The 24,685-nt window shown below is 49.8% G+C and overlaps 1 protein-coding gene across 1 annotated transcript in view; it reads right to left on the bottom strand.

Annotated features, from left to right (window-relative positions):
* PXDC1 (PX domain containing 1) overlaps positions 1–23,882 on the bottom strand; it is a 29,431-nt gene extending 5,549 nt beyond the window's left edge. Inside the window, exons 1-3 of the mRNA XM_049655094.1 lie at positions 23,060–23,882; positions 8,810–8,901; positions 7,993–8,110 (exon numbers count right to left, since the gene is read on the bottom strand). Of these exons, the coding sequence (XP_049511051.1) occupies positions 7,993–8,110; positions 8,810–8,901; positions 23,060–23,315 (466 nt within the window). The 5' untranslated portion in view covers positions 23,316–23,882. The remainder of the gene's footprint in view (positions 1–7,992; positions 8,111–8,809; positions 8,902–23,059) is intronic.
* Between the last annotated feature and the right edge of the window lie 803 nt (positions 23,883–24,685).

The following is a 24,685-nucleotide window of genomic DNA, read 5'->3' as shown; positions in this document are numbered from 1 at the left end:
TCTGTACCCCAGAGGCCCATTCTGGAGCTCTACCACACAGATTCAGGAGCCGATGCCAGAGGTTGGCATCAGCTCCACAGAAACCACACCTGTGGACCCCATGCAAGCCAAAAGCCACATCACTCCCCCGAGAAAGATGCTCTGGTTGCACAGCACCCTCCCCAAATGCCTTCCCCATTGGTTTACAGCTGGGGTAGAAAGACTACTGAGCTCATATCTATTGGTCTGGCACACACTGCCATGAGGCTCTGCACAGGGTATCCAGTCTCCCCCGTGCCTGAGATGGGGATAACACTGTCTACCACCCTGGGTTGCTGGGAGGGTCAAATGAGATCAGTATGCATTTTATTTATCTACATATATTTTTTTAAGTTTATTTATTTATTTTGAGAGAGAGAGAGAGCGCGTGTACAGGGTAAGGGCAGAGAGAGGGCGGAGAGAGAGAATCCCAAGTAGGCTCCACACTGTCAGCACAGAGCCCAACGTGGGGCCCAAACTCACTAACCATGAGGTCATGACCTGAACCAAAATCAAGAGTTGGATGCTTTTAACTGACTGAGCCACCCAGGTGCCCTGAGATCAGTATGTACTTTAAGCCAATGGGCAAATTCAGTTTTTTACTTTATATAATTCTATAAACAAACTGATTTTTTTTTTTTACCTGTAAGCACAAATCTTGGTAATTTAAAAAGGCCAACAAAGAATGCGTCTTCATATGCCTATGTTGGCTGTATGGGGACAGCTTCCAAGGATGGAAGGCTGGTGCTTACCCAGCACTGGGAGAGGAAAGAAAAGGGATGCGTGAATGTGTGGTAGCTGAAACAGCACTGGCTTGGGGCCTGGACACTGCACCTCAGCCCAACAATGAGTTCCATGGTCTTGGGACTCAGTATCCTCAACTGGAAAGTTTCAGAATACTTCTGGGTGATCTCCAAGGATCCTTTCTGCTCTGAACTCCCATGAACTTCCAGATTCCATCATGTCATCTGGTCCATTTAAGTATGAGGAGCCAATGTGGCTTGATTCACTTGTAATATCTGGCATAGCTTTTATTTACCTTTCCCCAGGAATGTGTTTCTTGTCACTTCAGTAGATTAAACATACTCCAAGAATATATCTGGTAGCCATTACCAGTTCTCCTTGTTGTTGTAGTTCTCCATCTCTCTGTGAGGCTGGCTTAGCCCCTAACCTCAGCTCTTAGCTAAGCTCCATGTTTATGGCCCTTGTCTGTCTTCTCAAATCAGGCCCTCCATTTACCTCATCTTAAAAAACATGCTTAAGAGGTGCCTGGGTGGCTCACTTGGTTAAGCATCCAACTCTTAACAGCAAAGCTCAGGTCATGATTTCACAGTTCGTGAGTTCGAGCCCATGGCAGGCTCTGTGCTGACAGTGTGGAGCCTGCTTGGGATTCTGTCTCCCTCTCTCTCTGCCCCATCCCTGCTTGTGCTCTCTCTCTCTCTCTCAAAATAAATAAAAATAAACTTAAAAAAAAAGGCTTAAAATAGACTCCAAATTTCTGGGGCATTCTCAAATTCAAAGGATTATCCTCTCCCCATTCAAGGTCTAACACATAGAAACACACACATCTCGGGGCGCCTGGGTGGCGCAGTCGGTTAAGCGTCCGACTTCAGCCAGGTCACGATCTCGCGGTCCGTGAGTTCGAGCCCCGCGTCAGGCTCTGGGCTGATGGCTCAGAGCCTGGAGCCTGTTTCCGATTCTGTGTCTCCCTCTCTCTCTGCCCCTCCCCCGTTCATGCTCTGTCTCTCTCTGTCCCAAAAATAAATAAAAAACGTTGAAAAAAAAAAAAAAAAGAAACACACACATCTCTAAATAGCTTTCCTCTCCTACTGGCCCAGCCCAGCCAACAAGAACATTCCTCACTATCCACAGTCTCAGTGGGCATCTGATGCAATTGTTTGGGGGATTGTTTCCTTATATTTTTTTCTTATATCTTGTTGTAATTTAGGTTATTTTATTCCCATGTGTGGATTTGGTTTTTTCATAAGTATAATTACAACTTCCTGTTTATTTTTAATCTTTCTAGGTATTTGGTTCACAGTTCTTCAAAGTTTTCTCCATACAAAGAGAATTAGGGAAACCACACAAAAATGAACAAAGAAAAACAGAAGATTTCCTCCTTACCCCACAGGACTAAAATGACTCTTCCTCAACCAGATTTGCCAAGTCATTGCTAAAATTTCCTCCTGACTTTCTGCAGAAGTGACAGGTCCAGTGCCTTTGGTCTTTTGAAACACCAGCCCAGTTAATCACACTCTGGGTGACATCAGCACATTGCTCTTCCTGCCCACCCCACCCCTCTGGATTGAAGCCCACCTGCCTTCCCTGTGCAAGAACAAGCATGGAGAGCCTAAGTCATGAGAAGGAGCACCAAAACCCTAGGAGAAGTCAGTGCTTGGAGCCTCTGGGAACAACAGCATTTCTATGTGAGAGAAGATGTTTACCAAAGTCTCAGTGAACAGACTCTGAAGATGACTAACTCTTAACAGGAAAGATTAAGATTCCCTCGCCGCTCAAATAAAAATCTATGGCAGCACAGAACCACTTTCTTTACTGTGTTTTCCTGACTCAAATCTGTCTCAGAAGCACATAAAACCTCAGCCAGCTAATAGTTTCCAGCCCCTCTCCCGCCCCTTTGCTAAGGGAATTTGGAGGGGAAAACCCTACAAGTGAAAACGAATGTATATGCAGCAAAACATTTCTGAACATGTTTCTGAAGAGTTACCTTGCATGGGAACTTTTGAACTTCCTAATTTTTCTTAAATATGAAATTTGGAACTCTAAAACATGGAATGTTTGCCAGCCCCCCAAAACAGATTTGTAACAAATCATCCCTTAACTGCTTATGCAAAGAAACCTCTGTACATAGTCATGTGGTTTAATTTTTTACAAGGCAAGCTGGAAACTAGTTCTGCTACTTGTGCATGAGGAGCAGGTTACTGCTTGCTCGGTTTCTTCATCTACAAAATGGGAATAATGGTGCCCATCCTAAAAGACCTAGGTGGAGATGACATGAGATGGTATTTGTAAAGAATCTAACAAATGTGGAGGGCTTGAAAAACGGTAATGATGGTATCATTATTGCTAATGTCAAGCAAATAAAAAGAACCAAAGAAAATGTTATTATTACAGAAAAGTGCTAACCTCTGAAGGCTATCTTCAAACATACTTAAAATGTGAATTTCTTAGAAGTCAGCTTAGTACCTATAGCAAAAATCACTGGCCAATGTAATTGCCTTAATCACATACATGACTGATTTCACGAAGCCGTTCACTTTCAAGCTACTTTTCTGCATTCATATTTTTTTTTCACATGAAGAGTTCTGCTTTGCCATTTAACTTTTTATTTTGAGCTAATTTTAGAATTACAGAAAAGTTACAAGAATAGTACAGAGTTCTCACGGAGCTCCCCCCAGCTTCTCCTGATGTTAATATTCTACATAACTATGGTGCTGTGAAGAAAGCTGGATATAACTAAATACTTCCCCTACTTGAGTGTCACAGGCTTTTTCACTAATGTCCCTCTTTTTTTTTTCTGTTCCAGACCCAATCCAGGATCCCTTATTGCCTTGAGTTGCTGTGTCCCAGTTTTGTATGACCTCTGATGGTCCCTCGATCTCTCCTCTCATCTCTCATGAAAGTAACACGTTGGGCAGGACTGGTGAGGTATTTTATCGAAGGTCCCTGGATTTGCCTGATGCTTTTGCGATGTGACCCAGGTGGTGCATTCCAGGCAGGAATCCTGCAGGGTGACCCTGTGTCCCCTCCATGCATCCTGCCAGGGGGTGTCTGATGTCAACAGGCCTTTTTTCCAGGATGTTCATCAGGATCACTTGCATAAGAAGTTTCTGCCACATTTACTCTTTCTCTTTGTAGTTAATAAATATCTCAGGGGAGATGCATTGAGAGTGTGTAAAACCTTAAACTTTGCCCTACTATCTTAACAGGAAGGATAGGGTCTTTACTGCAACAATTATACTTGACCCTTGAATGATACAAATTTGAACTACATGGGTCCACTAACATGTGGATTTGGTTTTGGATAAATATAGTACAGTACTGTACATGTATTTTCCTTATGATTTACTTATTAATGTTTTCTTTCCTCTAGTTTACTTTTATAAGAATATAGTGTGTAATACATATAACATACAAAATATATGCTATCAACTGTTTATGTTATTGATAAGGCTTCTGGTCAACAATGGGCTACCAGTAGTTAAGTTTTGGGGGAGTCAAAGTTATACATGGATTTTCAACTGTGGGGAGTGGGTGCCCCAACCCCCATGTTGGTCAAGGGTCAACTGTACTACTGTGGTGTTTGCCCAGTGGCAACTTCTCTATCTTTTTATCTGTAGCCATGTTTTCATATGCCCCCTAGGCCATCATTCCTTCAGTTCAGTAATTCATACATTCCTTTTTTCAGCAGACATTAGCTCAGTCCTGAAAGCATTCATAGCGTAGCCACCCTCCATCTAAATCCTCTCTCCCATTCATTATATTTTCAGTGTAGTCCAGCAATAGAACAAAATCCAAAGCACCACCTTTTTATTAATTGGCTAATCGGACTAACCTTTTAAGGTAAAAGTTAGAGTTGAGATTGTACAGATGTTTGGTTAATGAAATATGAAATTATAGGTCATTTCCAGGCCCCCCAAACCTGAATAATTAGATTTTTATGGCTTATGTTGATGAGTCCAAGTAGCCAGATCTCAGCTGGGGTTTATGCTTAAAAGCACAGACACAGCCACAGTGTAGAAAAGAACATTTAGGGTTTTTTTTTATTCCATAAACATTTAGATTAACACAGGATGAAGAATGTTTAAGTCTGTACTGGCCCAAAGCATTGCTGAAGGGGCCACAGAGTTTCCTGACTGCCTTTCCTGGGCCCCAGGATGTGGCGTGGTTCCCACACTGCTAGCGCCTGGCGCCATCTAGTGGAGCCCCGACCACAAGGCGGTCTCAATAGGAGAAAGAAGAGGCTGTGTGCCCGCCTACCCGTAAAGGGAAGCAAGCCTCTGACAGCCTAGGTCAAGTGCCTGTCCCCCATGGTGCCACCTCCATAAATGCCACATCCACAGCATAAAAAGACATTAAGAAATGAGACAGGAGAGGAGGAGGAAGGGTGCAATGAGTCGCAGGAGGCAAGGACGTTTTCACGACTGAGTGCAATTTAGTGGGTTTTTACCACTGAATGGAATTTAGCAGGATGTGACAGACAGGCAGAGTTTGTGTGAACAGAGGGAAGACAGGGGCCCACAGCCCTGCAAAGCCCCACTGAGGGGAGGCTGAGGGTCTGGAGCAAAGGGTTCTATGGTGACAGGATCAGACTCCGGCATGCCTGGAATGACTAGGGCACTTGGCCTTTACCATGAGTGTAAGGTCGTGAGAAAATGGGTGAGCCCAGGAAGTCAGAGTTATGACCGACCTCAGTATTCAGGGTGTGTCCTGGGGCATGTTCCCAGGCTGGCCATGCTCTCCAGAGCCTGAGGCTCCCCGAATTCATAAACACCCACACAGGGGAACCAGCCAGCATAATATGGCTTGCCCCTGTGCAGACTAGTTCCCAAAAGGGCTGTTTGTGTTACTGTAAGTAGAAGTTTCACTGAAAAGTATTTTTGAATTTACTATAGTTCATTGTCTTACTGGATTGGTTTCCTCCCTCTGTGAATAATGAAAGTACATCTTACTTCCTGGGGAATGCCCCCTCACTGCCTGCACATGTACACACTAATTTATGGTGAGAATCACTCACTCAGACAGAGTGAGGGCTGGCTACTCCTGGAGCAAAGATGGGAAGCCTGGGAAGCTTCCAAGGGAGAAGCCCCAGACTTGGTGCCCAATAGATCAGAGCTGATGAACAGGATAAAATCCCCAGGAGTCAGAGAATCTTAGCCCTGGAGGGGTGGAGAGGCTTCTCACAGTCTGCTAACCCTGAGAGGGATGCCTCTGATAGGCCCCCTGGCCTTTGCACGGAGTGTAAGTCTTTCAGCACAGATTTACAATAGATGTTTACAGACTTCATTGTTAGGCAGGCACAGTTGTTACAAAGCGTTCTGTGCGGAGCCAAAATTGTTCCAGTTTCTTCCACCTACTGCTGTGTCCCTGCAGGCTGAAACCTGTCCTGAGTCCTCGCAAATAGACCCAGAGAATGTAGTTCAAATCTCACCTGGGACACTACAGTTACCCCTGTTAATTTTCACCTCATTACTCTCAGCCCTTTAGGGTAAACATGGGTTCTGTGTTTATCCAAGCCACAGGTACAAACAGGACATGGAGACAAAGGGAGTGTTCCAGCTTGCTGCACTCCAGGAATGAATCAGAAGCAACTCCATGCAGCTCAGCCACCAACACAAGGTCTGAAAGGGTTCTGTGGCTCTCTGTTGTCCTATTTGCTCAAAACAGAAAGAAATAAGGCAAAACAGAGACACCAGTTCTGGGACTTTTCTGCTCAGGGCTAAAGAACAGACACTCGCCCACAGTCCCGGTGACTGCAAGTAAAGCCCAACATGACTGACAGTTAGGTTCCCGGAGTCCTGGTTGTGCCCTGCAGGACTGGGGTCCGTAGACACCCAACCAAGATAAGTGACTGCCATTTCTCTTATAAAGGAGTTTCTGGGTGCCAGGTGCCAGCTAAGGAGAGATGCCCAAACAACCCTGCTCTTTTAAGAACACACAGGAAGACATCAAAAGCACCAGACCCCAACAAACCCAGGCCTAACAGCCATTCTGCTTACATGTAGCCATATCCAAACGTGTTTTCCACTCCAGGGCCCCAGGACTTGTCCATCCTGTCCACACCACCACCGCACACAACTAGGAATCTCAACCCTGCTGTGTGACACATAGCTGAGTAAGGACACTTTTCTACCAAAGATATCGGCTGCCACCATCCTGATTTGTCCTATGTCTCCCCATCACCATGAACCCCCCATGCCTTCTTATGAGCCAGCTCTGGGCTCAGATGTGCTCTCATCTGTGGACTCTTCTTCATCAACTTCCTGAGTCTTCCTCCTCCACTGCTCCTTCTTCTCTCCTCCCTCCTCCATTCAGAAATAGATCCACTGCCTGGGGGAGCCCCGTAGCTGAGGCTCCCAGGACAGAGCTCTTTTCCCCACAAAATGCCCCTCAGCAGCCTTCACCACAATCGTACTGCAAAAATAAAAGTCTACTGTCCTAGCAACAGGTGTGACCTAGATTCAGAAAGCTACCCAACAGGGTGAAGTCCAGGCCCGCCCTCCCTTTCCATCCACCCCACAGCTGAGCCAGCCAGCAGCTCCTCCCAGCTGACCATTCGCTTTTCCTGCTGCTGGGACATCTGCCTGTTCGGCGCTAGAAGGCATGGCCCGGCATCAAGACTGGTGATACCCAAACTGGCTTCCCTGTTTGTCCTGGGTGCCCTAAAACCAAATTCATTGCCACCTTACAGAAATCATCTTATTTTAGCACGCTAGGCTCCCAATTACAGTAGTTCGCTTCAAAAAGCCTTATTAATGTTTTCATCATATATTTTTTTTTAAGTGTCTTTATTTTGATAGAAAGAGAGAGTGAGTAAGTAGGGGAGGGGCAGAGACAGGGAGAGAGAGAATCCCAAGCAGGCTCTGCACTCTCAGTGTGGAGGCTGACTCGGGGCTCAAACCCATGAACCGTGAGATCATAACCTGATCCGAAACCAGGAGTCAGACACTTAACCAGCTGAGCCACCCTCTCGGGCCTCTCGTTATGCCATTTCTTAGGTAAGTTCCAATTTACATGCCATGTTACTCACTTTGGAAACAGGAAAAGTGTAAATGCAGGTCAGTAGGTAGAAAACGCAGTGTGTCATGAAAATCAGGCCACAGCGTATACCCACTATTCTGGATCCCCTAGAAGGGGATGCCCACCACACAGACACTGAACTGGAAGGGCTTCTGGGAAACCGCACCCATCAACAGCAGCACCTGCCCCCCGCCATGCCTTCCCTGTAGCTCTTACCTGATATTTTCACTGGGCTTTGAAAGCTGGGTTGAATTTTATGGACATTGTCATTTTTTAACACCTGATCCAAAGGAGATCTTTCAAAGAAGGTGAGCACAACTTCTGACCTAGAATACTGGGAGTAAGTACATTAATTACTAAAACTTCATCCTCCGTCATGGCAGCCTCACCTGATGTTAACGTCCCCATACTGTTCAGACGCTCTGCGGGACTGACCACACTGATGAGGCTTCAATAATGGCACACTCTTCATTTACTTTGGGCCCCACGTGGCAAAACTGCAAGGCCCCAGGGACAGATAGGATGGGGTTAATGGAAACGCTGGTGAGTTTTTCTGAGCGCTTGGTATGTGCCAGTGTTCCGCACACAGGTCCCTTCACTGTACAATAAACTGCGGTGTGTCGACTTTCCCCGTTCACAGGTGAGGAAACGGATGCTATGGTAGTCAAGTGGTGACTGCCTGACTAGAGTCCAGGTTCTTCCTCACGACCCCACATGAAGCTTGCAAACTTCATCTACTAACACTCTTCTTGGCTCCCATACACCCTCTTCCAAAACACCCGCTGCAAGACGAGTGGGCTTCTGAGTGGAGGCAAGAGAGCAAAGACCACGGCAATGGAAGGACCTTGCCTCTTCCTACTCAATGTCTCCTCGGCCCTTCATTCCCGATTCTTCCCCAAGGAGAAAACACTGGAGTCATAACACCCCACAAAAGTCTTCCTTTCCCCTGGCTATTCCTACCCCCCCAGGGAGGGGGCAGCTGGCCGGATGTGTCCTGACCTCCCACCTCCAGCCCAGCCCAGGTGCTACTTACTTTGCACGGCATGCTTATGATGGTTTTCAGCAACTTCTCCACTTCATTGAGCCTGGTCTCTATATCATGCGCATCCTTTATGGCGACCAGTCCTAGAATTGAGACAGAAATGCCTTAAAGCCAAAAAGTCAGACCAAGAACTGTGCCCCTAAGTTAAATACAGAACAACAGGCATCCCATGACAAGGATGCCCTGTGCCATCCTCCATAAAAGATGTCTGGGATTATTTCCTTAGTCCTACCCTGAAAGACCTCCTCTAAACCTCATTTTGAGTTTCAGTGACCCATTGAATGATTTACACATGTGCCGAAGTGGACAATGTCAATCCAAAAGAAGTCAGGCAGGCTGGGGACAGTGGAATGAGTGGGGAAGGAAGGTGTAAGCCACATATCAAAGTCTCCTCTGAATGGGACAGTCTGGGCCAGCCCTGTAAACACCCTGGAGAAGGCCACAGCTTGGCTGGGGACCACTCAGCGCCTGCCAGCGTGGTGGCCACAGCCAGGGGAGGCTCCCCAGGACCTGCCTACCCCCAACCACACAGTGGAAGGGCTTGCCCTGTCAGCCTCAGCTGACCTCACTGCAGGGCATATGTAAATGGAGCCCATATTTAGGCAAGTCATTTAAATGCTGGGTTTGGAAGGGGAAAAATCAGACCTTTAACCAGAAAAACCCAAAGTGGGTATGACTCACAGCACTTTTCAGGAATCTGAACATCTATCCTTGTTACACTTACCAGAAGTCCCAAGGGGCTGTTAGAAAGTATAGTCCTTTGTTTGTAAAATACTACAGCTGGCAGCCTGGAGGTCCGGGGTATGTTTCCCTCTCCCCAGGAACAGTAAAGGACACAAACCTTCCCCTTTCAGTTTCTCCACATCGGGGTCCTAGAGACAGAGGAATAGGAGATTCCCATGGGCACTGGCCTCTTCTCCATACTTCGTGTGACCCAGCATGACTGTCCCTGAGTCATGACCAAACCAGACGCCAGAACCCCAGAACTGTTGTCACTTGCTGAATCTAAGTTTTTCATTTCTGGTTTGGTTTTGCTTTGCAGGAGACAGGTTCTTTTTTTTTTTGTTTTGCTTTGTTTTTTAATTTTTTAAGTTTATTCATTTTGAAAGAGTGAGTGGGGGAGGGGCAGAGAGAGAGGGAGAGAGAATCCCAATCAGGCTCTTTGCCGTGTGGGGCTCGAACTCACGAACCACGAGATCATGACCTGAGCCGAAACCCAAGAGTCAAGCGCTTAACCAACTGAGCCAACTGAGCCACCCAGGTGCCCCAAAAGGGTTGTTTGTTTTTCAGGCAAGTCATTGACTAAGACTACATCATGATAAAATTAATTGCCTGAACTATATGATTAAAATAAGACAACCAGAACATACATTTCTTGGAGCCAGGGACACCCCCAAACATGAGTGAGGACATTTCTAAAAGCCTGGGTGGTAGCAGGGGGATCCCTCCCATCAGCATGAGTCAGGGACAACTTGTAGTCAAGGCTGAGAATTGTTCTCTCAACTTCCTAAAGTACAGGCCACCTTGGGTATCAGAGGGGCCGTCTGGCCCTGCCTACCTCCTCAGCCATGCAGGCCCAGGTGGCCAGCCTGTAGCTGTTCAGGGAGGAGTCCCAGAGGTGGGTGGGCTGTGACTTGCCTGCTGAGAAACCTACAGCCTCTGTCCACTCGAACACACACCCCAGTATGACATCCCAGCAGTCACTAGAGAAAGGGACCGGGCCTTCTCCCCTTCTCCTTGGGTTACCAGGCCCTACCACACCACCCTTCATATTGTGGGAAGCAGGGAAAAGAAAGAAAATAGTGCCAGATTCTCAGGATGCTTCTCCCCTAGGCCCTAAATTCCCTGCTTAGAAACACACACACACACACACACACACACACACACACACACACACACTGTGCCACCACCCTTGGTACCAAAATGCTTTCTTCTTCTGCTTACCACATGGGAGTTTACACAGGAAAAGAGGGCCAATGCAAAACCCACTGCAAAACTGTTTTTAAAGAGAGGACAATTAAATAAATCATCTCCACTGAATGCATCTGTATCCTAAGATGATCAAAACTATTACTAAATTACAACTTTGATTACCTCTGGAACATAAGTTTTAAATCAATCAAGTTTATGACACAGTAGCTGTATTTTAATATTCTGTACGTACATTTGTAGGAAGATTAGCCTCTCATATAATCAATGCATGCAACATACTCAAACCCATTTTATAGAATATAAATCATAATTTAACAACCTTAAGTTAGCACAGAGGTTTATAATTCTTGCATTTTTGCCTTAATGACATAGTTTTGGTTACATCTTTGATTTCATTAATGTTCAGCTCCTGGTTGGGTCTATGACCTCAAAGGGTAAGATTTAGTCAGATAAATACATTCTTTTCTATACTGATTTTTTTAAGCATGGTCGGGTTTAGCAAATAAAACATGGGACACTAGTTAAATAGGAATTTCAGATAAGCAGTGAATAATACAATAGTATGGATAGACTTCTACTGAAAAATTATTGGCTGTTTATCTGAAATTCAAAGTTAACTGGCGGTTCTGTATTTTATCTGGCAATGCTCTCTTCCTGGTAGAGTATTCCATTTTCCAGAATGAAGTGGAGAAAGGCAGGAAATACCAGAAGAGGCCTCTGGAAGTATCTGATGAAGAACCTGATGAAGATACTGGAAAAAGTATGGGTATCTGAGCTCAATGCACAGACCCTCCATGACCAACCCCACCCCACCTGCCCAGCTCTGTGCCCTGCCATCCCCATACTCTCATGACCATCGAGAAGGTCCATGCTACCCAAACCCCTTGACCTTCCCCCACCACAGTATTTGCTACTTGGCACTGTGACTGCTCCTCGACCTCTGGGTCTCCCCAAGCCCACTGTGCAAAACTGAGGGTAGGACGTGCCTGTGGCTCATCTCACCTTTATCATCACTGAGCACAGGGCCTGACACAAGCAGGGGATCCATGTTTGTTAGCCGTTTGCTGACTGAGTAAAGTTGCATAAGAGAGCACAGAAGTCTAGTATTAGCGAACACAAGTCAAGCATGTGTTATCTTCCAAGCGTGTGCTCTGTCTTGCCCACGGGGCAGTGACCCTAATTCCTGCTTCTCAGCACCACACTCAGCCAGACCCCAGCTAGAACCTCCTGCCAGCCGGCTCTAGGTCACAGGCCTCACAGGAGAGCTGCCTGAGAGCAAAGGGGCATACCGTGTGAGTCACCGGCCAGTCTGGCTCGATTTTATTTGTGAAAGTGTGTGGAACCACACTGCTTCCTTTGACCCGTCTTTATGTTTCCGAATGGCGGCCAGATGGTCCTCCTTGGAAATGTAAACATGTTTCCAAACAAAAGGAGGCTGAGGAAATTTAACCAGGGAAAGGAAGATGCTGGAATCCCTCACTGCAAGAACAGAAAGGACAGATGATTACTTTTTAAACTCTGGGCCTTTTGCTGGGGGCACATTTTATCATTTGCTTCTCTCTCAGGGCTTCCCAGAGACAATCACGCTGGCAATCTGGATCAGCTTCCTCAAGGTGCCGTCCCCCTCTCTCTGAAGAAATGTATCCACGGGGTGACAACTAGCACTGGCCTCTTCCCCAGCAGGGGCCTCAGCTAATAAAAGGCAGAAATTTATGAAATGATGGATCTAGCAGAATGTGGTGAAAGCCGTCTAACAGCCACCACCAGAGCTAAGAGCACAGCAAGTCTCCCAACACCCCAAACGCAGGCATGAAGGAGTCACCACTCTCCAAGCAGCCCCTGGCTGCCTGGCCAGACATCTGCATTTTCCTCCTGTCCTGGGCCCTGGACATCACCCTTCTGGACTGCTTTAAAAGTGCCTCCCATTGAACAATGGGTACCTGAAATGCTTTAGGAAAATATTTTTAAGAAGACACACCCCAAACGGCCACAGTGCAAAAATGAAATAAGTATTTATTTTAAAATTTCTAATTGTTGGGGTACCTGGGTGGCCCATTCGGTTAAGCATATGACTCCAGGTTTCAGCTTGGGTCATGATCTCATGGTTTCGTGAGTTTGAGCCCCACAACAGGTTCCACACTGACAGTGCAGAGCCTGCTTGGGATTCTCTCTCTCCCTCTCTCTCTCAAAATAAATAAATTAATTTTAAAAAATTTAAAATTTCTAATTGTTTCATACTCACTGGTTTCCTTTCAGGTTTGTTTCATAACTGGTGGAAACCTCAGACACCTGCTGGCGACACTCAAAATTATTATAAACTCTCAAAATGCTACGAGCGCTGATGAGTGAAGTAGTGAAGAGAACCCACATGTGGGTCATTGCGTTACTTTTCTGTGGCAGGTGGCCAAGAACTGAGCCCATCCCAAACAGACTAATTCTATGCATTGGGGTTGTTTTCTACCCTAACGGTTGTGTTTTTCCTTTGTGACGCAACAGCTTTGGTTTTTAATGGCTGCTAAAGCTTCTCCAGATAGCAACTGTTTACAGTGAATAACAATTTTAAAACTTATTTCAAAAATATGTTTAAATACAACAATGTAAATACTTTTAGGTTTTTATTCCAAATATTGTGGATGAAATGATAATTCTGTGGAGATATTGTTTGGCTCCGTTGTACTGAGATGGTGATAACAAAAACTGCAGGCGGGCCAACGGCTGTGATTTTGCACAGCCGGATGGAAAAACTTTATTATCTATTGGTACTGAGAATGTCATTCCAGAACTGGCCAGCAGAGGGGGCCAGCACTCTGTGGAACCCACGGGATTTAATCCAGTGAGGATAGAAAGATAATCGTCCACCTGCATTTTTAGTTGTTAGGAAGTTGACTCAGAAAACTTCACGGCCCCTGGCAATTTTTCTAATTTCTGATAAAGCATAATCACTTAATATAACCTCAATTTGTAAAATTACAATCTACACAGTTTGTGACGTGGAGATTTTAACCAGATTATCCTAAAATAGAGATTTGAATCCGAAAGACTGATAATATGATTATATGTAAATTACAGTGCGCCAATTTAACATAAATTTGGTGGCCAAAAATCAGCCTAGAGCAGCCAGGGTGCCCTTTATTTCTAAACTAGTTTGGCACTGAAAATTGAGAACAGAAAATGTGATTCTGTCACCTTTCAGGATTAACCTCTTCATGCAATCATAAACACCTGACTTATTCTTGGAACCCAAACTGAACATTTCAGGGTCAGCACAAAGACTTATCAGTAAGAGCTAATGTAAACAAACCAGTTTCCTAACCTCAGAAACGTGGGTCCAAAGTCCCACTGTTTCAGTAAGTGGAGGCTTTGGGATGAACTCCTCTGATAACTGAGCCAGGCTTCCCCGGGGGGCTGGGCTTCAGAGGTCGGAATCTAACCTGAGTGCCGTCTTCCATCATTCCAGAAATAAAGACAAGGTGCCTCTTGGGTCAATTGGGAAGGAAGAACGTCCTTTTCAAAGCACATTAAGAAGTGCTCATTACCCTAAGAACACAAGTCTCTTAGAGGAGATTCTCAGAATACAGCCCTACGGAAATTTTCTGTAAAGTGACCTTTCAAACTGACTCAAATGATAAATTACATTTAAAGAGGTCCTTTTCCATTTAAAAAAATGTGTCCATGAACACACTGTACAGCAAGGCAGATTGCTCGGGTGAGGTGAGGAATGCAGAGTCATCCTGGGAGCATAGGAGTAGGTATTCTTTAAAGGTTGCGTATGAGTTTTAGAAGCAAAATATTATAAATCTTCTAAGGGAAATTTTCAGTGCTCATTTCCTAAGTGCCTGTTTTCTAGGTAGGTACTCAACATTCAAGAAGTGGCAAGTAAATAATGATTTGCTTGACAGCGTGACCCAGCTGGTTATTCTGTGCATACTTAAGCATCTCAGTGGAAGTTCTAATTCCCTGGGAGCCCGTGGTTACTCTATGCAGGTCTCCTTGTTCCCATGTGTGGGGTATTGCACAGCATTTCTGGAAGGACAGAAACCCTGTCTGTCCCTCGCTCCCAGCTGACGGTGGTACCTACCCTCCCTCTTATAGGCTGCTCTAGTTCAGTGATGCTCACACCTGCTGTAAGAGTGGGAATCCTGATGGGCATTAATTTCTTTCCTGCATCTTTCCAAGAATGAAAAGCAGGGGACAGAAAGGAGGAGGAGGACACAGAGAGGCAGAGAAGAAATAGCACCTCCCTGAGGATCGAAGAAGGGGCTGAGAGAAGAAGACCCTCCTTCCTTTGCTTCTTCTTGCACCTGGGAGGTGCTCCCTTGAGTGACACATCCTTTTACCAGCACAAGAGAGTGAGTGCTTGACTTAAACGTACTGGTCTCTACTGTGCCCTTTCCCAATCCCTCCTTCCCTGGGCCTCTTCATTATTCTCCCCCAATAAAAGCACAGTTCCCTTCCTGAACTTCACACTTCATGAGTTTAAGATCCACTCACTCGGCCAGTCTGTCTTCAACCAACAAAGGTATTCAGGGCACCCCATCCCATGCCACACTCACAAAACAGGAAGCATGTATTTACCCACACATGCTGAAGTACTGACTGGCCAGGCACCCTGTCAGGTGGGGGTGCCGTGGCACCCCTAGATCCCCAGAGTTTTCCTGAGAGCCAGGAGAACGGAGCTGTGGCAAACACTGGACACAAAGAGTAGGGTGTCACATGGGGGGCTGGGAAGACTCCCAGCAGGGAGACCACCCTCTCTAGGCAAGGAAGCCTGAAGGGTGAGCAGATACAGGAGGCAGGGAGGGAGGACAGGAACACGGAACAGGGTCAGGAAGTGTAGAGGCCCTAAGGAGGCTGGAAGGTGAGGACTGAGACAAGTAGGCCCTTACAAACTGCATTAAGGGTTTGCCCTGTGGCAGGCAATGGGGAGCCGTGGCCTCCTATGCAGGCTCTGGTCCCAACTCTACCCACTTGGCAGTTCTATTTCTTACGGTTAATACATATACCTGCCCTAGGAGTCCACCCTAATCTGCCCCCTGTAAAACCGCCCCCTGGAGCACAGTCCCCAAGCATGACCCATGTCAAACACCAAATTCTAGTTTCTGGATAAGCAAAGCCACAGACCTGGTCTGTAAGCATCCCACTGAGGTAATTTCGGTGACCCCCTTTGTGGGCTCTCTTTAGCCTAGGCAGGGGCTATCACCATCCCTGCCTCCTAGGGACATGAGGACGAAGAGCCACACCTGGAGAGGACGCTGTCAGGGGCAGCAGACCGGGCAATGATACTCGCACTTGCCCATCTGGTTGACTCTCAGTGAGGGAAGGCTGTGTGTTCGAGAGCAAAGGGCAGAAGCTTCAGGGACACATGGTCCTGAGTCCAAAGCAGCTCTCCAGTGTCCACCAAGGTGCTGGGTACTTTGTGGCTGTCACTGCTTCTGTACTCCAGCAGCCTGCCTGTGGATATCATTACTGCTCTTTCATCAGTCAGGCAGTGGGGCTTGAGGAACCAAGCAGCTTGCCTGAAGTCACCCAGCAAGTAGCAGGTGACAGAGCCAGAGTCTGAATCTTCACCCATCTGGTTCCAAAGCCAATGCCTTCAACCACTCAGCCTGATCCTCTTCCACGGTGACACTGCTGTATCCATAGGTGAGTCACTATGACCCTGACCTCTCCCACCTGGACCCTCTGTCCCCAGGTGGGTCCTCAATCTTGCAGGGCCTTGGGGATTTTCTCCTGAAGGACACAGGAGGGGCTTCTGGTGGGATTCAGATTCTCTAGGTAAAAGCTTTAATCACATGTTATTCCTTCCCTCCTCCCTCTCTACCCTCTGTCGAATTGCCGTGCATCATATTTTTCCTGCTGATTCTAAGTTACGTACCTGCAAAGGGTGATTAAGATGTTTTGTTCTTAAGACAAATATGAAAACTTGCCAGTGTAAATCAGCCAAAGAGCTAAGTGGCTCTGTCCACAGTCATGACTCAATTTAGGGGGTGGGGTGAGGAGGGTGGACTGGAGGAGTCTGTCTGGAGAATACGATCATCCCCGCACATGGGTCTGTGCCGGGCGTGACACATCTGTGCTCTCACCATTTAAGGGAGGCTGCAGCCTGGCCAGGAAAGGATGGGGCATGGACACCTTCGCCCCCACGTCGTCCCTGCCCCACCCATCAATCAAAGAGAGGATGCAGATGAAGCGGCCCCGGGGAGCTTCCCAGACCCGTTCCAGGACACGGGGTCCATGTTTCAGTGATGACGACCAAAAGTGTCCAGTGGATGCCTACTGTCACCCAAAAAAGTAAACGTGAACACAAACACCAATAAAAAGCTATTTCCATGGATTCAGTGGACCAGCAACCAACTACTGATGAGGACTCACTTCAGTTTACTGTCTCTCCCACTCCCTCCCAAGGACACACAAAGAGTGGGCCATGGCCAACGTCTGTCGGGGAGGCCATGAGGGTAAAATGCATATTGGGTTCATACTCCTAGCCTGTCCTCACTCTCCCGAATCCCACCCCCCTCCACACGGAGCTTCACTGAGAAGTGGCAAACTGATCAAATTATTTTTTTTTTTTATTTTTTAAATACTTATTTTGAGAGAGAGCGAGACAGAGACAGAGTGTGAGTGGGGGAGGGGCAGAGAGAGAGGGAGACCACAGAATCCAAAGCAGGCTCCAGGCTCTGAGCTGTCAATATAGAGCCCAACATGGGGCTCGAATTCATGAGCTGTGAGATCATGACCCAAGCTGAAGTCAGACGCTTAACCAACTGAGCCACCCAGGCACCCCAATCAAATGCCCATTATTTCAGTAACTTTGCGTGGCACTGTCACCATCCACTAGCACTTTGAATCTTCCTTTTACTTGACTCTTCACAACACAGAAACATCTTTCACCGTTTGGAAAAGTGTCTGTAAAAACAGACAGCAGAGACACAGGAGGCCCAGACTTGTTTTAAAAGGGAAGGGGACCTGTGTCTCCAGGGGGCTGGTTCAAGGGCAGCCAAGATGCCACCAGTAGGTTCACAATGCTGTCTGCTCAAGAAGCAGGCCAAATTTCTCCCTGGAAATTGGGCGGAAAGTCACCGTGACCTAGAAGCAAGCTACCTAACCACCTGTGTAAGTTTCTGGCTGGCTCCTTCTCCAGCTGAGAGGTTAGGTCAGGTCACCGGGGGCCCACAGCACAGTCTGAGATCTGATGGGATAAGATCACAGGACCAAGAACCAAATTCAGCCATGTGGCCACTTAAAGAGAAAGGAGAGGGCCCTGGAGCACTGGAAAAGGAAATCACAGCAGAGGCTGGGTGGCAGCAGGGTGCACATTTGGGGAAGAAAGAGAAAACAGAAGGCAGAGAGGAGAGAACAAGTTACAAGGAGGCGGAGGTCCTGGTGCTGGGCTAGGGCGGCACAGCATACCCCGGGGGCCTGGGAAAAGCACACCAGCCCCGGCGCCCTATACATAGAAGAGATTCAAAAATACATCTGTGAATCAAAAACACCCCAAATCCCTGTGAGAAGTGAAGTTGCCCCAGTCAGAAGGGGCAGGATGCCCTAAAGTGAAGCCATGCATGGGGCCTGGGGAGCTGTGTCAGACCCACACCACTGAGAACCACGCTGCAAGGGTCCACTGGGCTAGGCAGAGGTGGGCTTTCTGTCTCTGGTCTGCTGCCTGGGACCTCTGTGGCCTCTAACCTTTTTTCAGCCACTTTCACTAAGAAAGTAAAGTCAGTGGCTTTGCCCCTGCATCAGGTGGTGATCTCCCCTTTAGTTTCAGGGTAGCACAGACCTTTGCCCCCGCAGTCCACATGAGAATAAGCATGCAGGCTTAGGGCCTGGGGGCACAGTCAGGCTTGTGCGAGCTGGGCAAGTGGATCCATGGCCAGCCCTTTCTGCTGCTGTCCTGGATGCCTTAACTCCATTCCTCAGATCTCAAACTGAAGAATAGACCGTCTGCGATATGCAGGTAGATTAACGTCCTTGGTGATACAAGTGAATACGGGCCTGTATGCTAGCAGCACAGCCAGGCCCTCAATGATGGGCTTTATTTAGAGAAAATGCTCAAATACCACACTCAAGCTGGGCCCCAACACCAGCCCTCCTGCAGGCTCCCCCATTCCAGGAAATGGCTATTCTACTTCTCACACTGAACGCTGTGGTGTGGCCCTGACCCTCCCGTACCCCCCACCTCTGGTCTCTCAGTAAATCTCATCTCTCTCCCTTCCACACACATCAGTGTTTGACCACTTCTTACACCTGCTCTGCTGCACCTGGCAGGATGCCCTAGCACCTGTCTCCCATCTCCTTGACTCTCCCTTGCCCACCTCCAGTCTTTCTCAGCGGCCAGAGTATTCCCAGATCTGCCCATTCCCTCCTCTCTGGTCACCTACTCTCCATATCCTACTCTCCACTCCAGCCATGAGGGCTGCCTCTTCACTTCTTGAAGCCATCAGGCACATGCTGGCCTCAGGGCCTTTGCACTTCTCACCTCTGTCTGGAATGCTTTCTTCCCCAGGTATTGACAAAATGGCTTGTTCCCTCCCTTCCTTCAGGTCTCGACTCAAAGTTCATTTCCTTTGAGATTTTCTGGAGAACCTTATCTGAAAGTTAACTCTTCCCCTTAGAGGTCATAGGCCCTTTCCTTGCTTTTTTCTTCTGAATACTTATTACTATCTAACATATTATTTATTTGTCTTTCTTGTTTATTATTAGATTTATCCCAACAAGAGAATGAGAGTCATGAAGGCAGGGAATTTTTTTTTTTTTTTTTGTCTCTTTTGATCACTGCTGTGTCCCCACCACCTAGACTAATTCCTGGCACATGGTAGGTACTCAGCGGATACTCACTGAATGGATGAATGTGAAATCAAAATGTTGACTTCACAGTAGTCAGGAATCAAAGATCACCTGACTATTTTGGAAATAGAATTTCTTGCTGCAGTGGTGACCAGATGACTTCACAAAGCCTGATATTGGTGCTATTAAAAAAACAAAAATCAGAATAGTCCAAGAGCCCCAAATGGTCAATCAGAGATTCTACAAGCTGATGCTTTAACATGTTAAACCTTCCCAGATGTAAGGGATGTAATAGGCAGGAAACCTTGGCCACAGTCAGGAAACTCTGAACCACACAAGTATTATGCAGAGGGAATTCAACTTAAAGACCCAGCCCCACTGGGTAGAAGGTGTAGAAAAGGCAAAAGGAACCCCTTGGTCACCCAGAGATAATATCCACAGGAAGCAGCTGTCTCCATCTTCTCAGGCTGGGGCCCAAGAAAGGACGGGGTGGTCAGCCCTGCCCAGAGAGGAGGCCAGGAAGGTAAATTAGTAAGCACTGTGCCTCTACCCATGCAGGGCTTTAAGTATCTCTGCGCATGTGTCTCTGTGAAATATTCAAGGCCCACGGACGGTTGCCGAGCTTAACACCACAGTGCATGTGCACAAGGGAGAAAAAAGCACACTCTCTCCACATAAACATTTTCCTCCACTGCAGTACTTGGGGGACTAAGAAAAAGGGCTCAACATCCCTTTAATTGCATGCAGATTCAAAAATGCAAGTAGGGGCCAAGGCTTTCACACCCCATGAGGGTGTTCAGTCAGACATTTATAAGAGCTACCAGCCGGCTGCCAGCGTGAGCTCTGAAACCCAGATTTCCTCACAAAGCTTTTTAATAAAAGTAGAGAGCCCAGATCTAGCCCAGCCCAGAACTATTTCAATAAATTTCAAGCGAGGGAATCTGATGGGGAATTATACTGAGAAAACCTGGCATTTCCAATAGAATACATGCACCTGGTTACCTTTTGTATTTACAGTTTGTATATCCAGACAATGTTTTTATGCAAATAATAAACCTGCATAGAAATAAGGTAGAATCTTCTCTTACATTACTGTTATGTGTTTTACTCCGTGAACAATTTCCCTGGACTTAAAAGGATCTAAGAAAGGAAAAGGGGTTCCCCTGGGATTGCGCCCCAAAACTCAGGTAGTGCAGTAGGGGTCAGTACCAGCTTGCCCCCAGGCAGAGAATCTAGGACCGGAACAAAGAATTAAGGTCACGCCTTCCTCTGGTCCGAGTGCCCCATCTCCTCCCCTCCAGGGGGTGCCAGCCCAGCCCTGGCAGGAGGTCTCCACTGGACAGGACTCTAGCCCAGGAGGTAGTGCCAACAGTTCCAGTACAAAGCCAACCACTGGTCCCCGTCCTGATCACCTCCACCGCCCCTACCTCTACCAGCAGCCTGGCTAACACCCAGTTCTAGTCCCCCTCAGATACCTGAGCAGCCATCCTGTCCCTCTGGATCTTCTTTTCTCCCTGATAATCACTTTCTTCCTAAACCTTTCTCACTTGTAGATGCTCCATCTTCAGACGCATGCTACGTGTCTCCGCATCACGAACCCAGAACGGATCCAGAGCGTGAGCACAGAGAGGACAGAGCCTGGCTGCGTGTGCAAAGTAAGTCTGGTGCCTCACACTCACCCCCGCCTCTGCTCCAGGCAAGGTGTTTTCACTACCATATCCTGGGGCCTCCCAGCTGGCTACAACCCTTGCCAGAAGTGCTGACGCTGAGGGTAACAGTAACAACTAGAGTATAGGAAGGACTAACTATTGCTGGACACTATACTATGCATTGTAATTCTCACCAAAAAAAAAAAAAAGGAAAAGAAAAAGACAAGAATAGGAAAAGTACTATGCTACGGGGTGGGGTGGGGGTGGGGGGACAATTCCAGCCAATCTACCTGCTTGGGGTCACACACCTGAGCTGTGTCACCTGACCAGAGTGAGACCTAGAGCAGGGGTGGAGGGGGTGTGTGTGGGGGGGAGCACAGAGGGGAGGGCCAGCTCTCTGGGGCTCTCATGGTCAGCCTTGTTCCCGCAAGGACGTAAGTCAACAATAAACTGCTGTTCCTGCATCTAAGCTTTCCTGATTCAGGCATTCATTTGGTAAATCAGAAAATACAACAACATCCACACCCAAATAGCAAATCCAAGGAAAACTCTGCCATGCTGAAACAATACAAAGCTATCTCCATATCCGAAATCAATGTGAGAATCTGGGGGGCAAAGAGAAGCCTGAAAGGCAGGCCCTCTGGCTCAGGGCCTTCAAACTTGCTGGCTTTGGGAGCCTTTCCAAAGGATGTGTCATGAGAACTGAGCTAATTATCCATATAATTCACACACTGGGGCGGGGGGCAGGGGGATCGACCTGGGGAAGTAGAGGTTATCATAAGACCTCAGGCAGACCAGCAGCTAAGGAGACTCGTCCCGGTCACCCTCTGCTTCAGTAAAGTGCCCCCAAAGGAGCCCCCAGGTATGTTTAGAAGACTGTGGACAGGACGGCCTCTGGGTGACGTGTGACCATTCTCAGCGCTGCAGGTGGTCACAAGCCGTGGTGGAGGAAGGTTGCTCAGAGCCCTACAGCCTTCCCTGGCCCCCTCTCTCCCAGCCCCTCCTACTTCTAGGCTCGCCTCGCTCAGGCGCTTCCTTCCCTCTGGCGGCCGGCCGCCTCTCCTGCTGCCTCCCAAGTGCAGCCCCTGGAAGGGCGTCAGCCTGGCAGAAGGAAGCCGCGGCAGTTCTCTGAGAACTCAAATCTCCAAGGGGCAGGGCAGTCACAAGGCCAGGGAGGAGGCTGCCGCGGTTAATCAAACCCAAATGTTGGACCCACCCCTGGGGTGGGGACCGGGCTCTCCCTAGTAGTCGCCAGAAGGGAGGCCCCTCCGGAGGAGTGACAGAAGGCTGCGTGGCACCTCGCACCCAGGCTCCTCCGTCACCGGAGGAGACCGGAGACACAGCCCCTTCCAGCGGAGCCCTCGGAGGGGCGGCTGCCAGAGCCGACGCGACCCCAGCCGGACACTGTGGTTAACTCTTCCCAAATGTTTCACCGACTCTCTCCTGTCCCCTTCCGGGCGAGGCGGGGGTCGCAGCCCGCCCTCCCGGGGGTTGGGAGGTGGGGAGGCCGCCAGTCCGGAGCAGGGGCTGGGTTCACCCCAACACTGGCCGCTGCACTGGTACTGGTCAGGGACTCGTCCCTGGGGACAGTCAGGGCGCCTGTCTTGCCAATCTCGGCCCGGAGGCCCCAGGGCTCCACGGGCTGACTCCTTGTCCTCCGACCACTGCCGCCTCGGGCGCCCTTCATTTGGGAGCGGAGGATCTGAGCGTCCCGTCCCGTGCCAGGGATGGAGGGGAAAGCCGCAATCTCGGTTTAAGTAACTTCCCCTCCTCCCTTCATTGCGCTGTAAGACGACCATGCAACCACATCTCCGGCTAAGATCCCATCCGAGGCGCCCCCCCGGCCCCACCCCGGTGCCCGCGGCCCCCGAACCTTGTCGCAGCGGCGCGCGCGCTAGCTCGGGCCGGTCCTCGGGGAAGGCGTCGCGGAGGCGCTGCCAGAGGCGGCCCAGGTCTGCGAAGCTGCGGTGCAGGTAGAGCACGCTGCGGTCCGACCACTCGGTGCGGATCTCGAAGAACTCCTCCTCGTCGCCGCGCCGGCTGACGATGAGCCTGCGGATGCCGTTCACCCAGCAGCCGCGCACGAACATGTTCACGAGCGAGGTGCCCTCAAACACCGCCGAGGCCATGCCGCGGGCCGCTCATGCCCCCGCCTCCGGGGGCGCCTTCGGCCCCCGCCCGCCCACCCGCCTGCCGGGCCGGGGTCAGTCCGAGGTCTCCGGAGCCGGGATCGGGCCGCCGTGTGCCTGCGGTCTGCCCGGGATTGAGGTCTATCCGGGGCCAGGGTCCGTCCGATGTCTGTCCGGAGCTGGGATCGGGCCGGGGTCTGCCTGTGGTCCGCTCGGACCCGGGATGGGGCCGGAGTCCGCCGGCCGTCCGAGGTCTGTCCGGAGCCGCGGTCCGTCTGGCGGCTGTCAAGGGCCGGAGTCCGTCGTAACCCCGGTCTGTCTGGGGTCAGCCCCCGGCCTCTGCGCGCACTCCAGGGGAAGCGCGGCGGCGAGTCGGTCGGGCCCGGCCGAGTTGCGGCTTTATAAGGCACTTCCCATCGCGGGCGGCGCGGTCGTCGACGTCGAGGCCGCCGCCGCCTTCCTCCCGCCTCCGGGTGAGCGGACGCGCCGCGGGCCGCGGGCCGCGAGCGGAGGGGGTGGCCTGGCCCGCCGCGCACCGCGCCGCCCACGCGAAGCCCGTGCTGCTGGGGCCGCCGACACCCTGGCGGCCGGGAGCCCGGCCGAAACCCGAGCGCCGGGCCCCTCCCCCGCGCCCTCCGCCCGGGCCCGGACCCGGACCGCCCCCGCCGCTTCCTTCCCCTCCCGGCCCCTGAGCCGCCGACCGGTGACTGGACGAGAAGCTGGGAAGGGAGGGCGGGGGCGGGCCTGCACTCCCGGGGCTCGCGGTGCAGACTTTCTTCTCTTCCGTTTCTCGGTCCTGGGGAACTCGTGGGTGGGGGGCTGCGCGCCCCACCCGGCCGGCGACCGGGAAGGAAACTGCACGTGTGCCGGGGCCGGGACGAGGGCTGGGCGGAGCGCGGGCGAGGCTGCGGTGCCAGAGGTCCGGTCGCGCCGGGCGTCGGGACTGTTGGCTTCGCCCTAGTCCCTGAGCCGTCGCCCACCCACCCCAGGCAGGGCCGGGAGCCGAGGTCTAGGGCAGAGACCCGCCTGCCCCGCGTTCTCTCCGCGCCCGGCGTCCCCTCCCCGTGCCCAGCGTCTCCCCCCCCCCCCCCCGCGTCCGCTCCCCGCCCCGCGTCCCCCCGCGCATTCCAGTCGTGCTGCAGCAGCCCAGACGCCTGCTGTAGACCAGGACGCGCCGGGATGGACAGACTGAGAAGGGGCGTCTCTTAAGATCTCGTCCGGCCAGCCAGCCAAGCGGTCGCCCCCAAAAGGAAAAGAAGACCCCAAATCTTTTTAAGAAGTGGGACAAACCGGTGGTGGGAAAGGCGTCTCCTCTGAAAGAGCCTCCCCCGGAGCCTGGTAGCCCTTTGTGAGACTGGGATTTCGGAAGT

This window comes from Panthera uncia, assembly GCF_023721935.1.
Source record: "Panthera uncia isolate 11264 chromosome B2 unlocalized genomic scaffold, Puncia_PCG_1.0 HiC_scaffold_25, whole genome shotgun sequence".
Classification (NCBI taxonomy): domain Eukaryota; kingdom Metazoa; phylum Chordata; class Mammalia; order Carnivora; family Felidae; genus Panthera; species Panthera uncia.
Note: the sequence above shows the minus strand (reverse complement) of the source record. Positions and strands in the feature narration are given on the sequence as shown.